We start from the raw sequence: 14,792 nt of genomic DNA on the forward strand, positions 1-14,792 counted from the left end.
TGTGAGCTTGTAGATCTGCTATTTTCAAATTCATTTTTGGGGAAATTATAATAAGCATACCTGGCAACACTGGTATGCATATGTGCGTCTATGCCTCCCATGATGCATTGCATTGTTTTTCAACTACATCGCGGTAAGTGAAGTCTTGTTACTTTTTCATTTATTTAATAGAAATACATGTTAAATCTGCACCCCCACCACCACTAAATCATAGAACCACAACACAGGGTTGTTGCTAACATGTTAGGGTGTGTACAGTAGCAAGTTGGTTGGTCTGTATAAGTTTAAAACTGTTTTACAGTGGACATATCCCTAAGCTAACAAGCCATAACAAACAAACACAACAACATGAGCTCGGCTATTTGTGTGTGTCCCTCTTCATTTGTGTTTAGTTATGTATTCTATATGCCATGTTTGTTTGCACAACACTAAAGGCAAAACGAAATGTAATCATTGTTTGTGTTTCCCATTCTGAGTGTACAAATGGATGTTTTATTATGAATAGAATACAAAAGGATCCTATTGAGCCATAGTGCTTTCTTGTGGTTTAAGGGTTTGGCCATTTTTCATATACCCTGTGCTAAGTTTGTTTATAAACAAGCTACGTGCTTAACTGAGCTATCCAGTTTAGTAGACCTTGTATTGCGAATTTGTACTTCCATGTACTGTTATGTACTGCCATGTACTGTTCTCATGTCTTACTAAATAAAGTACATCAATCAATCAATCAATCAATCAATCAATAAAGACCAAGAGATCCTGAATATCAGTGCTTATATTGTTTAGTTACAGAACTGTAAGGGTCCATTTGGTGGCCACTGGAATATTTGATCTTAAGTATTATGCATTTATATCTTCATTTCCCTCCCCCCTTTACAGGTTTCTTTCTTTGTCATTCATCACCTTGTTCCAGTGAGTACCAACAACTTAAAACACAATAACACAACCACACATCTTTAACTCACAGCAAATACATGACAGAAATTGGAATAATGTGTGTTCAGTGTTGGACAAACTAAACAAATGTAGCACTCTATTCTACTAAGTTATTCTTTATTAAAGCTCTCTTACAAAATAAGTAGCTACACTTCTATTTGACTCTGAGTGATTGAATGAAACACAGAAATGTAAATGCTACAAATGGATGCACGTGGATAATTCTCTATGAATACCAACTGTACTCAACTCATTTGGTGTGCTGTTGAAGATGTATTGATGTAGCTTTTGTCAACCTGGTGAAGAAAATAGATAGAAACTTGAAAGCTACATCATTCTGAAAATAGTTGTAAAGGTTTTGAATTCCAGACTCTCACTTACATATGTTTTTAATTAAAACATTTGAGTACTTTATCCACCACTGGTTCTACACACCCTGCTTTCAACTAAGTTTAGTCCCATTGTCATACAAAGTGTTTTGTTTTGTGCAGCCATTGTTCTGCAACCTGTTAAGTACTGGGAGCTGATGGTACTGTAGGTGTTGCACGCTATATGAGCAAATCAAATAACAGCATTTATTTTAATTTTATTTATTATTATTTTCTAATCAAACTGATCCCAATCCTGTTTTTTGTTTTGATCCAGATTTGAGTAGGTTTTCCTGATCTCATCAGATATCAGAGTGCTCCCAATCCTGTTTTTTGGTTTTGAACTACCCAAAATCCAATCTAGATAGGGATTAAAAGTTTTTAACTTAATGAGAATTAACACTTTACCCAATTTTATTGTAGGGTTTTATCTTAAATAGCTGATCTAAAAGCTCACAACACATTGCTATGCAACATGTTGTGAGCTTGACGATCTGCTATTTCTGAATAGCAAATTAATATAATTTGGGGTCCTTGACATTAAACATTTACGGTGCCACAGCCAGAAGAGTGTATTTGGTTCCTTCTGTACATTCTTACAATTATTATGAATAAATACATTGTGTAAAATTCTGGTTATTTTCTTTGTCTCAACAGTTCCAAAAATGACACGACCGAAGAAAAAGACATGTCCCAAATGCCAAGCCAATATGGAGGCCAGGAGGATGTCCTGTGGGACATGTTATTCTCTCCAATCAAAACCAGCAGTGGCTGCCAAAGTACTCAAGTATGGCCCAGAGTGGGCCAAAAGAATTGTTAAAGACAAGAATGTGTCTCGCCAAGTGGACAATATGTGCAGTAAGTAAAACTATACGTAGATCCTTCTAAAAAACATGTAAAAGTTGTAAGAAAATATATATTTTTACCTTGATGATTATTATATCAATACAGCTCATGAATAAATCTCAAAATATTAGAATATTACATAAGACCAATCATATAAACAATTTATAATATAGAAATATCAACCATCTTCAAGGTATGTTAATTTATGGACTCAATACAGTATTTTTAGGTTGGCTCAGACAGGGTGCCTTTTTTCCATGTGAATAATCGCATCCTGTGTGCAGTGGCCTTTATAGTGTCCCCCCCCCCAGCTGTCAGCTTATTACATGGTCTTAGCTAGGTAGGTAGGTACTTTATTCTTCCCCGAGGGGAAAGGCAGCTCTCATAGAGACATCAATAAAAACACATTAGATGAAACAAAAAAAATGAATAATAAATAAATATGCATCTAAGCATCGTCAACCTACAATATTAAGAAGACAGACCAAACACTACTCAAGAGTCCGATGGCTTGCATCCCACATCCCCCATCCTAATCAGCCTGATCAAGCCAACCAGATGAGGACTTGTACAGTCTTATTGCTGCAGGCAGAAAATATCTCCTATAGCGCTCCTTCTTGCAACTTGGGACTGACTGTTACATGTAACAGTCTGTTGCTGAAGGAGCTTTTCTGCCCTGCCACAGTAGTAGGGAAGGAGAGGGATTGTCCATGATGGCCACAGTATCCAAAGTGGTACCGAGGACAGAACCAGCTTGATTCAGCCTCCTGCTGTCGCCTTCCTTGATACTACCCCTCCAACATACCGCCGCATACAGTACTGCGCTGGCCACTACTGATTGATAGAACATGTTCAGCAGAGTCCTACACACCAAAGGAGCTGAGCCACCTCAGGAAGTAAATCTGCCCCCCGCCCTTCTTGTATAGGACATCTGTGTTCCCAGTACAGTCAAGTTTATTGTCCAATTGCATGCCCAGATGCTCTGGACTACCTCCACATCTCCCTCGATGGAAATGGGAGACAATGGGGGAGCCACCATCTTCCTAAAATGCACCACCATCTGCTTTATTTGGCAATTTTAGTAACAGGTGGTTCTGTTTGCACCACCTGACAAAGCTGTTCACCAGTCCTCTGTACTCCATCTCTTAACCTCTACTGACACATGCCACAATAGCTGAATCATATTCTGCATATTTCTGCAAAGGACAAGTTGCTGGACTTATATACTTGGCTGTCCTGTATATTGCTATTCTGTGTTAAATGTTTGTTTTTATGTGAATATAAATGAATGTGTTAGTGTCATCCACATTGGCTTTTAAATGTTTTTATTTTATTTGTTTTTGTGAGCTTGCAGATCTGGTATTTTCTGCATCCAAGTATGTCATATGTTGTAGTATAAATGAGGCTTTTAAGAGTTTCAGAAATGAATGACTTAGACGTGTTCCCAGAGAACATATAGGTTATCCCGGTCTGAATGGGTTGTGTACATTCATTGAAATTAGCCAAACTATAATTATTGTCAGCGAAGATTTGTAGTGTAGAGTGGCAACAGGAGGGGGCCTAGTATAGAGCACTTTGGAATCAACTAAGTATAGGTTTTAAGTGGTTAGGCACTTAAACCCTATATACTTTGTTGACTGGAGTCCCCCATGGATTTGTACTTGTTCCCTTTACACCCAATCACTACAGCATCACTAAAGACACATAGATTTGGCTAATTTGCCCAATTTTTGTCCACAGCTAGGCGTTTATCTTGTGCTGCTTGTTGTGACTCTGGCATAGTTGTACAACTTAACAGCATTACCCCACATTGTCATTGTTTTATAGTAAGACATTATGATGTCACGTGAAGGCTTGACCAATCATGGAGACACCTAGCCTGGGATCCAGCCTGATTCGCTACGTTCGGTGGACTTTTTTCTCTCTCTCCGCTTATCAGTCTGGAATGCCTCCTATCTCCAAGGGAGGCGGGACATGACAAACGTTTCGAGTCGTGCCGTGGCTTCTGATTGGTCTGTGGTGCGGGGCGGGACAAAAAAAACAGTGGGATCGTTGTGATTCGTCATTCGTTTGAACAACATCCAATCAGCAACGACGTTGCCTAACGTAACATATGTAGTTCCAGTGTAGTTCTGCAAAACGAGTCAATGGGGTGCGTTCCAGACTGAGAAGCGAAGAGAGAAAAAAAAGTCCGCCGAACGTAGCGAAGCAGGCTGGATACCAGGCTAGGAGACACCACCCTTTTCCCCTCTGATGGGCTATGGGCATAAACAGCCCCTCTCTGATTGGCTATGGGCATAAACACAGATGCATAGAGATTCAGAAAATGTATAGATAGATGTAAAATACTGCTGACATTTACAAAGCATCATGGCTTAATGAACTTGTCTTTTCATCCTTCAAGTTTACAAGAAATGTTCCCAGATGAAAAGGTCCCAGGTCTACCCATATAAGGAGATAACAGGGAGAAGGACAAATGAGGTAAAAAAATATAGAACCCTATCTGTCTGTGTGTGTCTCTCTCTCTCTCTCTCTACACACACACACACACACACACACACACACACACACACACACACACACACACACACACACACACACACACACACAGGCTACATACACACACATAGGGGACATTTCTGTTTGGTCGATTATTGCTCTATTGTAACAAAGGTTCTTGGCAATAACTGTTATACCGTTGGGACGCATGTTTATTTACTATTTAAATGGTTCCCCATTTGTAGTGAAGATGCAATTATGGGATGAGCATTTATGGGTTGTGGCCACTAAAAATGTGACAAATCAGTCAGGGGGTCAGGGTTCCTACAAGGGTTTATTAAAACAACCCACTGTTCCAGTAAGTTAACTTCACGTCACCAGGCTTTCTGCTTTTCAATAGTGTGAGGAACTGTGAGGTCATTTTACTGCTCAGTGCTCAGATCCTGTTCAGACTACTTTAACCAGTAATTTGCACAAACCAGTTCTACACAAAGAGAGGCCGTTTCTGTACCCGCTCTAGACTCCAAAAAGTCCTGATGCTATCGCACATCACAATGGTTTGATGTGCAGATGGCGATTTAATAGACATCGTCCAAGGCTAATAGTCTCACAGTGTATAGATAAAGGAAGCAGGGAGAGTATTGGAGCAAAGGTCTGACCTGCCCAGGAATCAACCTGGGGACTCAGTGTCAGGCGGTAGTATTTCCCATAACCACTTGGCTGTCGGCCCCACAGAACCATGTTAATTTGTATATTTGTCTTAAGGCTGATCATGACTGAGACAAGCAAAGGTACTAAAAATAATGGTATACCTTACCCAGTGATTTCTTATACTGTGTGTGTGTGTGTGTGTGTGTGTGTGTGTGTGTGTGTGTGTGTGTGTGTGTGTGTGTGTGTGTGTGTGTGTGTGTGTGTGTGTGTGTGTGTGTGTGTGTGTGTGTGTGTGTGTGTGTGTGTGTGTGTGTTTTTTTAGGGCAACAAAGAAGTGTTGGTGCATTGGGCGCCTTGTCCTGCATGGTAAGACATTTTTGATATTATTCAATTGACACTATTTGCCCTACCAGAGGCAGTTGTTTCTGGTTGATCCCACAATTCTTTCTTCCCTCTCAAATTTGCCTTACTATTTAGGAAGGTTACACCTCATCTGTGTGGTGTTGCAGACCTGCCGATGGCCCACATTTTCACATCAAAGTACGCTGGTACAACGTGTCCAGTTAAAGTAGGCAAAATGAAAAGCTGACGACCTAACTTCCAGGTGCTTTTATCTCTCTCCCTCACTCTCTGCTGTGTGCAGCTGTGTGCTGTTCAGCGTAGAGCTTAAGATCTCAGCCCGAGGCCGACGGGTCTGCGCGGCGAGGGCTGGGCCGGGCCCAATTGGTCACGTATTTGTCGGGCATTGGGTTGGGTCACTTTTTGCCAGATCTGAAAGGTATGGCCTACACGAGCCTTTGTCACCATTTTGTCCATACATGGTATGTCTGGTTGTGGTTATGTTTCTTCTGCATGAATAAATAGGCACAGACTACATGGTATGTCTGGTTGTGGTTAGGTTTCTTTGTCGGGTTGTGGTTAGGTTTCATCTGCATGAATAAATAGGCACAGACTACTCATGACATCACTATTATGTTACAAGTATAAATACAGATGGTATATATAAAACGTAAGACAAATATTTCAATTAGACCTTCAATGTCAAATATCCTGAAATATCGATCAATTACATTTTATTATCCATAAATTAGGGTTCCCCCTATCAGTATATCGAACAAAGTTCGATTCATTTAGCAAACCTTGCCGATGGAGTCCATTAAGAGGAAGAGGAAAAGAGAGATAGAACAGGGTACCTCCTTGACTGATGTTGATGTTGATTTGGTCTACCTCCCTAACGTCAAGGAAAAGCACCTTGATTTCTCTGAGATGAAAGGCGAAAGACGGAAAGACGAAAGTGAGGGAGCCTGTACACCTGTTGCCTGATTTAGCGGCGGCCGTCAGCCGTGTTCGCCAGCGAGGCTCCGATGTTTATTGTTCCTTAATTAGGACGGTGCTTGCTACAAGCTGGGTTTTTGTTTATATATAAAGACAGTTGGAAAAGGGTAGAATGACTCTGTTCTTCGAATCACCAATATGTAATGACAAAAATATAAGGCTGCATGCAACAATTATACTTCTTTAGAATGTCAGGCTTCGGGCTGTGTTGGGCTCCAATTGTCAATTATGTATCGTTTCTGTCGGGCTGGGTTGGGCTGGGCTCACATATTTAGGCCCGATTAAAGCTCTAGCTCAGCGTATGGGCTTGATTGGCAGCTGCAGTCCACCGGCCTCAGCAGTTGAATTGGAAGCTTCTGTGTAATTTGCTTGTACAGCTTGAATGTACAGGAAGGTTACAAAATTCACATTGTTGGATTCTAGTAATTAATGACTGTTAGTCGACTAATGTTGTTAATGACTTCTCTTTCAGACTTCAGATATGGACTGTCTGTCACCAGTACTAGAGTAAATTGTTTTATGAGGAACTAATCTAAATTCACATCAGTCAAAATCAAAATAATGAAATTACCAGAAGTGGAATGTTGGCCGCTATGCTTCTTGTCTTATCTTTTTTACATGTAGGCATTAGGCAATAGACATACATGTGCATTAGGGCTGCATGATACTGATGCAAACACTTTTTCCCCTCGACACCAAATCTCGTCACCAAAAATTGATAATCTACAAACTCACGTCACGTCTCAGTGCGAGGCATTGTGAGGTTGTAGATCTTCTCTTAGAATGTTTCAGGTGGTTAATATAAAAATAAAAGGTGTCCCAGTGCCCCTTTTGAAGACCCATGGGATAAATGAATTTCTCTAAATAATGTATTTATACTTTACAGTGACAAAATCTGGGAAGACACATGGGAACCAGCCAAGAAGTTTCCAGAGGACAGGGCCAACCAGTAACCTCACGCCTAAAGGGTACGGTCCGATGAAAGTAAAACCCGATTGGACAGAGGTGGAAAACCAGCATCTACGCCATACTTTGAAACCACTACATCTCAGAGGACAATATTGTACTTTTACTTTGTGTTAATATTTATTTTGGAGATTTTGTTTATTATTAGAAAACATACATTAACCACTTCAGCCTTATTTCGGCCATTTGAAAATAGTCGATCTACAAGCTCACAATGGGTTGCGATGCGACACATTGTGATCTGTCTTGTAGATCTGCTATTTTCATATTACATTTGGAAACTTGAAATGGGACATTCTGCAAGATGAGCACTTTTAGTTTTGGAATACTTTGGAATACATGCCAATGCTTTTGCACTATTACTCAAGTCACATTTAACAGAGTATATTTCTACATTGCTGTATTGATTCTTTTACTTAAGTGAAACGTGAGTTCTTCCACTGCCTATTTTGTTCTGTGCAATATGTTTTCTTTGTTTCTTTCTTTGGTGTCATTAAAAGCCTTTTGCACTTTGAATGTTGTTTCTTCCAAGATGTCAATCTATACCAATCAACAGTGATATTAACTGTCTTTTGTCAATGAATGAATGTATCCTAGATATACTGGATATGAGCCAGATACTGTATGTAGGCAATACAGTGTCAGCTGCAGATAGACTATACAACTGTATGGACAGTTGTTTATTCAGACTCATTATCCAAGAAAACATATGTTTTACAAAATGAAATGAAGGTGATGCAAGGAGATACACACTTTTGATAATACATCATTTGCCAACCATGGAAACAATGAGAATTTAAAGCCATACACCCAATAACTTAATGGTTCAGACAATGATGATAGTTATCTATAAGAGGCTATGCATCATATGCCACTCATCTAGACTGTGGCAAAACAAAGCATCATGAAGCTGGAGTTTGGAAGCGCTTGTTTGGAAAATCCTCCTAACTCCTCACTCCTACTGACTCCTCATACCCTCTTTTGTGTGTAGACTGCTAGCCATGCATGAAAATCAATGTTATTTCTATATTCCTGAGGGGTTAACGTGTAGACAATAAACTGAATGGGATCCAGGATTTGAAGCCTGGAGAAGAGGAAGATGCCTCAACAAGTGTTACAGAGAATGACCTGTTTGACAGATTTGTTTTGCATCATAGCCCACAAACAAACAAGGAACAGACTGAGAGGTGTTCGGACCTTTTTGATAAAAGGTAAAATGATTGTCATTTTAAAGCCCAAACCACACCAATGATTTGCGATGCAACTCCTTGCAACTAAACAGTTTTATGGACATGTCACACCAATGCAACTCCTTGGAACTGCCATTGGGGATAATGGTTGCGAGCAGTTGCAAGTAGTTGCATGAAACCGTTTGGTTGCAAGGAGTTGCATCATGCTAGCCAGGGGAATGAGGCTTAGGCTTAGGTAACCCTAACCTAACCCTAAACTACGTATCAGCTCCAACATGTAGTTTTCCTAATTGTAATGGATGACTATGTAAGTAAGGCACACATCAATATCTCAAACACATTTGGTTACTAAATAATTCCTGAAACATCTGTTTGACTGATTTTATCTAGGATGGCTCTGAAATGGTCTGAGAATGTATGACTGTTAGACTCATAGCTTGGAAGGAGATGGACATTAAACTTTGTCATAGGTCAGCAAATTCATAATTTGAAAGGCCTTGCCCTACATAGAAACATATTTCATTGTAAATATTATGGGTTGTTCCTGCTCATCACAGGTGCCCTTTGAACATTGTTCAAAGGGCAATAGACGATCTACAAGATCACAACGGGTTGCCGATGCTACTCATTTGAGCTTGTGTGAATCGGTTATTTCAGGCACAGTCCTATGTGTTATTATGGATCCCATCAACGTTATAGGATAGACCCGCCTCACCTGTGTCTTGATTGGCTCCTTGGCAGGCCTAGTTGTACTGAGGTTAGGGTTATGGTAAGGTTTAGGCATAGTCTTACTGAGGTTAAGGGTTAAGGTGCAGGTCAAGGGTATGCTTGTGACATCATTGTACCTGGAAGTTATGCATGAACGTCTATTGAGTGGCAAAATACAGCGTCAGTAGGAGTTTCCCAATGAGCTCTTCCAAACTCCAATGCTTCATGATGCTTTATGTTTTGGCACTCAGTGTAGATGAGTGGCATATGATGCCTACCCTTTATTACTTTTTTAAAAATTATTTGTTTTTGGGCTTTTATGCCTTTATTGATAGGACAGTATAGGCTGACAGGAAATGGGGAGAGAGATGGGGGGCGACACACAGCAAAGGCCGCCAGGATCGGGACTCCAACCCGCGACACGCTGCCAGGCATCAGAGCCTATGTGGTATGCACCTGGACCGCTAAGCCAGCACGCACCCCATACCCTCTATTACTTTATTAGTCTATTACACTATTACACTACTACACTATTACACTATTACACTAACCTTGGTGTCATGTTTGACACAGAGCTGTATTTTGACATTCCCAGGCCCCATGTGGCCAGCTTTCTGATACTCATTACTTTCATATACACCCACCTTGGTAACACTTGCTATGCATAATGTCTTATAACAGGGGTCTTCAACGTTTTCATCCCAAGGACCCCCTAGCTGAGAGAGAGATGAAGCAGGGACCTCCATACATTGCATACAATTGTGTTGCAGATTAAACGTTTTCATAGATTTCATAGATAGCTTCATTGACTATCATCAGTGCTGTGTAAATTAATATTTTTGGTTCATTTCATACATTTAACCACTTAAACATTCAATACTTGGTACTTGATTTGCTTCTTTTGCCCTCGACACCAAACCACTTTGCCGAAAATAGCCGATCTACAAGCTCACAACGCCTTGCAGCGTGAGGCGTTGTGAGCATGTAGATCTGCTATTTTCAGCTAATGTTCATAAGAATAGAGATGCTAGGGTTCAGGTTATTAATGTAAAAAAAAAGATCCTATCACAAAGATTTGCCGGACCCCCTGGAGTAACTCTGAGGACACACTAGGGGTCCCGGGCCCCTTTATAAGACCCCTGTCTTATAAGCATAGTTATAATGCATTATAATCTGCTTATGAGTGCTACTATACTATTACACTGTACTATTACAGATTCATGGAATGTATTGTTGTAGTATATTCCCACTGCCAGCTAAAGCCAGTAATCACCTTTAAATGTAATATTTTGGCATCATGTGGTAATAGGCTGGTCTACAATGATTCACATAAAATATGTTTATTGTGCTCCAGAAATGTCCCAACTCTCCACCTTGAATGTCCACACATTTTGTCCTTCAGCTAGTGGGAATGAAAGCATGACTTGCGGTTTTGTATGAACAAAAATGTTCTGTGAACAAAATGCTTCATAAGAACATTCAACGGACATTTACTGAAAAATGTATTACTTGCATAGAATACAAACAATACACGAAGGCATTTCCTGGTGTTCTATAAGTAGCTTTAACTATCTTTTAATCAGAATCAGTGTTATTGGCACATTACATCAGTTACATCATTACGTCAGTTGCCCAGAGGCAGCACAGTCAGCCAGCAGTTACAAGATGACAGATACACAACAAGGACTGTCAGATACAGCAATAGAGATGAATACATTCCAGAAGGACCAATATAAGGAGGAGGCAATGGAATAACAAGGAAGGTTTAACTGCCTTTTATTAAGGTGCAGAGAACTATATATCAGACAGCATTTCCGTGTGAATCACACCTTCATATGGTCCAGAAGTACCATCAATAATAAACAGTATACAATATATACAAACATGTACCCTGCAAAACACAGATCACATTCGCACAATGGAAAAGAAGCCCCTGGGCCTTTTTATTTTATTTTTTTGTCATTACATTAGCATAAACGTACTGTACTGCCTGTACTGTTAAAAGTATTAACAGGAAAAGGGACCACTTCACCCATTCATACAAACATACAAACACTTCAGAAGCATTTCACCTGCCCCCGCTACTGTTCTCACAAAGACACAAAGGGACCCGCACACAGAACACATTCAAATGCATACTTCCCATTTTCTCAAATTCTAAGCCTGTGCACTAAAAAGGTCTGGCACAGACATTATCCTCTCAAACATCAAATGCGTAAATGTATGAAGCAGTCAGGATGTAACCATGTCCATTATGGTCATATAGTGGCCTACCTGCAGCACACACTGTGCAATCGACATACGTTTGTACTATAGCACAAAACACTGGTCAGTGGTCAGCATGCAAGCTGATGTAACAAGTTTTGGTGAACGGTTACGGAAAGCAAAAAAACGTTGTCATCCTGTACAACCAACCATCCAAAATATATTTTGGGTATATGGAATGTGTTCCAGGGCCACAAGAAAACTACACATTTGGCCCACAGGACTCCAGTTCTATAGACGGGTTTCATGTTTGTAAACATTGAGAGGATATGACCGCGCAGAGGAGGGGGTAAGCCTATGGGTGCGTTTGGAAATTACGCACCGGAGCACACTCGCCTATTAGTTTGTATTGGCCAGTGCGCTCACTGCCGCTCAGGGCTGTATTTTCGAACGCGCCTTTCCCCCAGGCATGCGCAGATTGCGCATTCTGCTCTGTGATGACGTCGCGCGGAAATCCGTCTATATCACTGGTTTAGATGGATGTTTACTATGATATCATGCTCTTGAAATATATATCTTATTTCAGGGGTTGACACTAAGGTGTCAGAGGCATTTGCCTGTCGGGCAAGGACAGGTCATGTTCTACTTTCCCAAAGGTCATTATGGAATGATACGTAACATTTTGATTACCGTTCATTTTTTACTTTCTGGGGCTGTGCGATAACAAATGTCATACCTCAATCTTTAAGCAAAATACATACATAGCTATGACTATGGGTTCACACTTGCCATTTTATATTTTTAAGTGTAGCAACAGTGAGAACAGCACATTATAGGCAAACAGTGCTCTTATTTTACATTCCACAGACCAGAAGAAAGAGTGCTCTGGCCACGTTCAGGTGTTTAGGCAGATATTGTGATGATTCCGTTGGCGTCCGCTCTCAAACAGCGGAGAGGGGACGTGCTCTCTGCATCCTCATACGTTCTTCATAAATGGTTGGATTGTGTTCCTTGCTGAGGGCCAGAGTCAATGGCCTCCTCTCTCCTTCTCCTACCCCATGCTCCATCTGACACAACACAGCCCTGCTGTCCCCAGTCGGGCAACCTGAAAGCAAACTCCACCTGACAGAAAGTTTTATTTACCTGCCAGGGGCAGTTTAGTAGTCCGCAAAGGGGAACAATCCACACAAATCGTGGTAATCCAACATTGGGAAAGTAGTCCATCAAAGTGGTCCAGTGTGGCTGTAAAAAAAGGCCTGTAGGTAGGAGTGGTTGAGAGAGAGCGAGATAGACATGACCAGAGGAGAGCCAAATGAAATGGTCTGCAATGGTTGCCTATTCCAATTCGTCCTCAGACATGTCTGAGTCACTGTCATCATCATCAGCATCATCTGTGTTGTCCAAAAAGGTGACGTTCTCTGCATCAGTTCATCAACTTGCATGTAATGTTCCCATGCCAGCATCATCCCTTTTCGGTTTTCCCACTGCTTACGGAGGATTATGCACTGCAGTCCTTTCAGACCCTCGAAACTTAGTTTCCACGGTGAGCCTTGGGGTAGAACACAAGACAAAACCTGTGTTAGTAACAGTCATCAGTGGTATGTATTATATTCATGAAATATTGTAACACTTGCTATGCATCCCATGCCTATAATGTGTTATAAACATACTTATACAGTTGTAAGTATAGCACTCATGAATAATGCCTTATAACAATAACAATAACACATTAGAGATTTGTATAATGACGTATAAGGCCATGTAAAATTAATTGGAGTAAGCTTCTAAAACTATAGTTACAGTTATAAGCAATCATAACTGCAATCATAAACCATTGTATGATGACACTTCCTAAGAATCCCATCTTAATTCTCATAGTAGTAATGCTTTATAATCACGCTTATAATGCATTATAATATTTGTTAAAATCCATTATACTGTCATAACTGTCTATGCAAGATCATAGAGACCTATAATACTTGACCTTAAGTCACCTTATAAGGGCCGATGCGTACTCCACTTTTAGAGCAGAGTTAAAATCGGTTTGGCTCTGTCCAAACAACGTCATTCAGAGGTTCGAAGGGTGCTGCCGAGATGTTGTGACACCCGAAACGAACCGATTTAAACTCGGCTCTAAAAGTGGAATATGCATCAGCCCCAAGTCATCATGTAATGCTATTTGTGTTATGATAACTGTTAAAATGCATTAAGATTATTTTGTGGGTGTTTATTATTATAATTATACAGTGTTATACGCAGATTAGAATATATTAGAAGTACGTTTATAATGAATTATAGACATGGAATGCATAGCAGTTGTTACAAAAATAATTTATTGCAAATACATACTCATTGGCCCAGAAGAAAAACTGCACGACAGCTCCTTCAGGTCATGGTCATACGCTGAAAGACTTTTCCAGTGATGTTCCATCTCAGTCACCAGGATTTTCTTCTCCTCTGTGAGTCGCCTTCCTGCCATGATGACGTCATAACGCCCGTCTCTTTGTTCTGAGATCGACAGAATCTGGAATGCATTTATGACAAAGATTCACAGGGAAAATGAGCAGTGTTAGCCACTTAGACACTTGTAAACACACCACTCAAAGTTGCCTCTCCCAAACTCAACAAGCAAGTGTGTATATTATGTGGAATTATGGGTCAGATTTGTTGGAAGCAGTCAACAGACTAGTGTACATACCACTGTGATGAAGCTGCCATGGCCATGCTGTATCAACAGATATGATGGTTTCCATGCTCAGGTGTTCTGCGCTAGGAACCAACCTGTTGTACTGTTCTACAACAGAAGCTAGGATCTCCTTCTCCTTCCTCATCTGTCGAAGGATCCTGGCACGAGCTTTTGTTCCGTCAGTGTCTTTATGCAGACGCTGAGACCTCCTTTTGAGCCCAAGCACCAGCATCTCTATCCTATTGGCCAAGGCATTAGGCTCATCAGCAGTAGTTGTTGGTGCTGCAGAAGAGAGGAAATAGGTGGGTACAAAACCACAGTATAAGACACAAGGATTAGGAACCCAATGTCAGTGAACTCCAGGTAACGTGACCATATCACCCCCATCTTAGCTGTCTTCAC

General features: G+C 40.6%; 1 protein-coding gene and 2 long non-coding RNA genes across 3 annotated transcripts in view; 1 reads left to right on the top strand and 2 right to left on the bottom strand.

Annotated features, from left to right (window-relative positions):
* Positions 1 to 14,792, bottom strand: part of LOC311052388 — a 127,770-nt gene that overhangs the window by 64,616 nt on the left and 48,362 nt on the right. The window lies entirely within an intron of this gene.
* Positions 127 to 7,613, top strand: LOC311052113 (uncharacterized protein). Its single transcript, XM_084066925.1, has 6 exons — positions 127 to 133; positions 880 to 912; positions 1,962 to 2,162; positions 4,555 to 4,631; positions 5,623 to 5,666; positions 7,522 to 7,613. The coding sequence occupies exons 3-6, from the start codon at positions 1,970 to 1,972 to the stop codon at positions 7,586 to 7,588; spliced, it is 381 nt and encodes a 126-aa protein (XP_083923051.1). The 5' UTR covers positions 127 to 133; positions 880 to 912; positions 1,962 to 1,969; the 3' UTR covers positions 7,589 to 7,613.
* On the bottom strand, positions 11,066 to 14,614 carry LOC311051722. Its single transcript, XR_014601414.1, has 3 exons — positions 14,403 to 14,614; positions 14,054 to 14,228; positions 11,066 to 13,253 (listed from the first exon to the last, which is right to left on the bottom strand). It is a non-coding gene; the product is annotated as an uncharacterized lncRNA (long non-coding RNA).

Source organism: Gymnoscopelus microlampas (genome assembly GCF_963454915.1).
Source record: "Gymnoscopelus microlampas genome assembly, chromosome: 9".
NCBI lineage: Eukaryota > Metazoa > Chordata > Actinopteri > Myctophiformes > Myctophidae > Gymnoscopelus > Gymnoscopelus microlampas.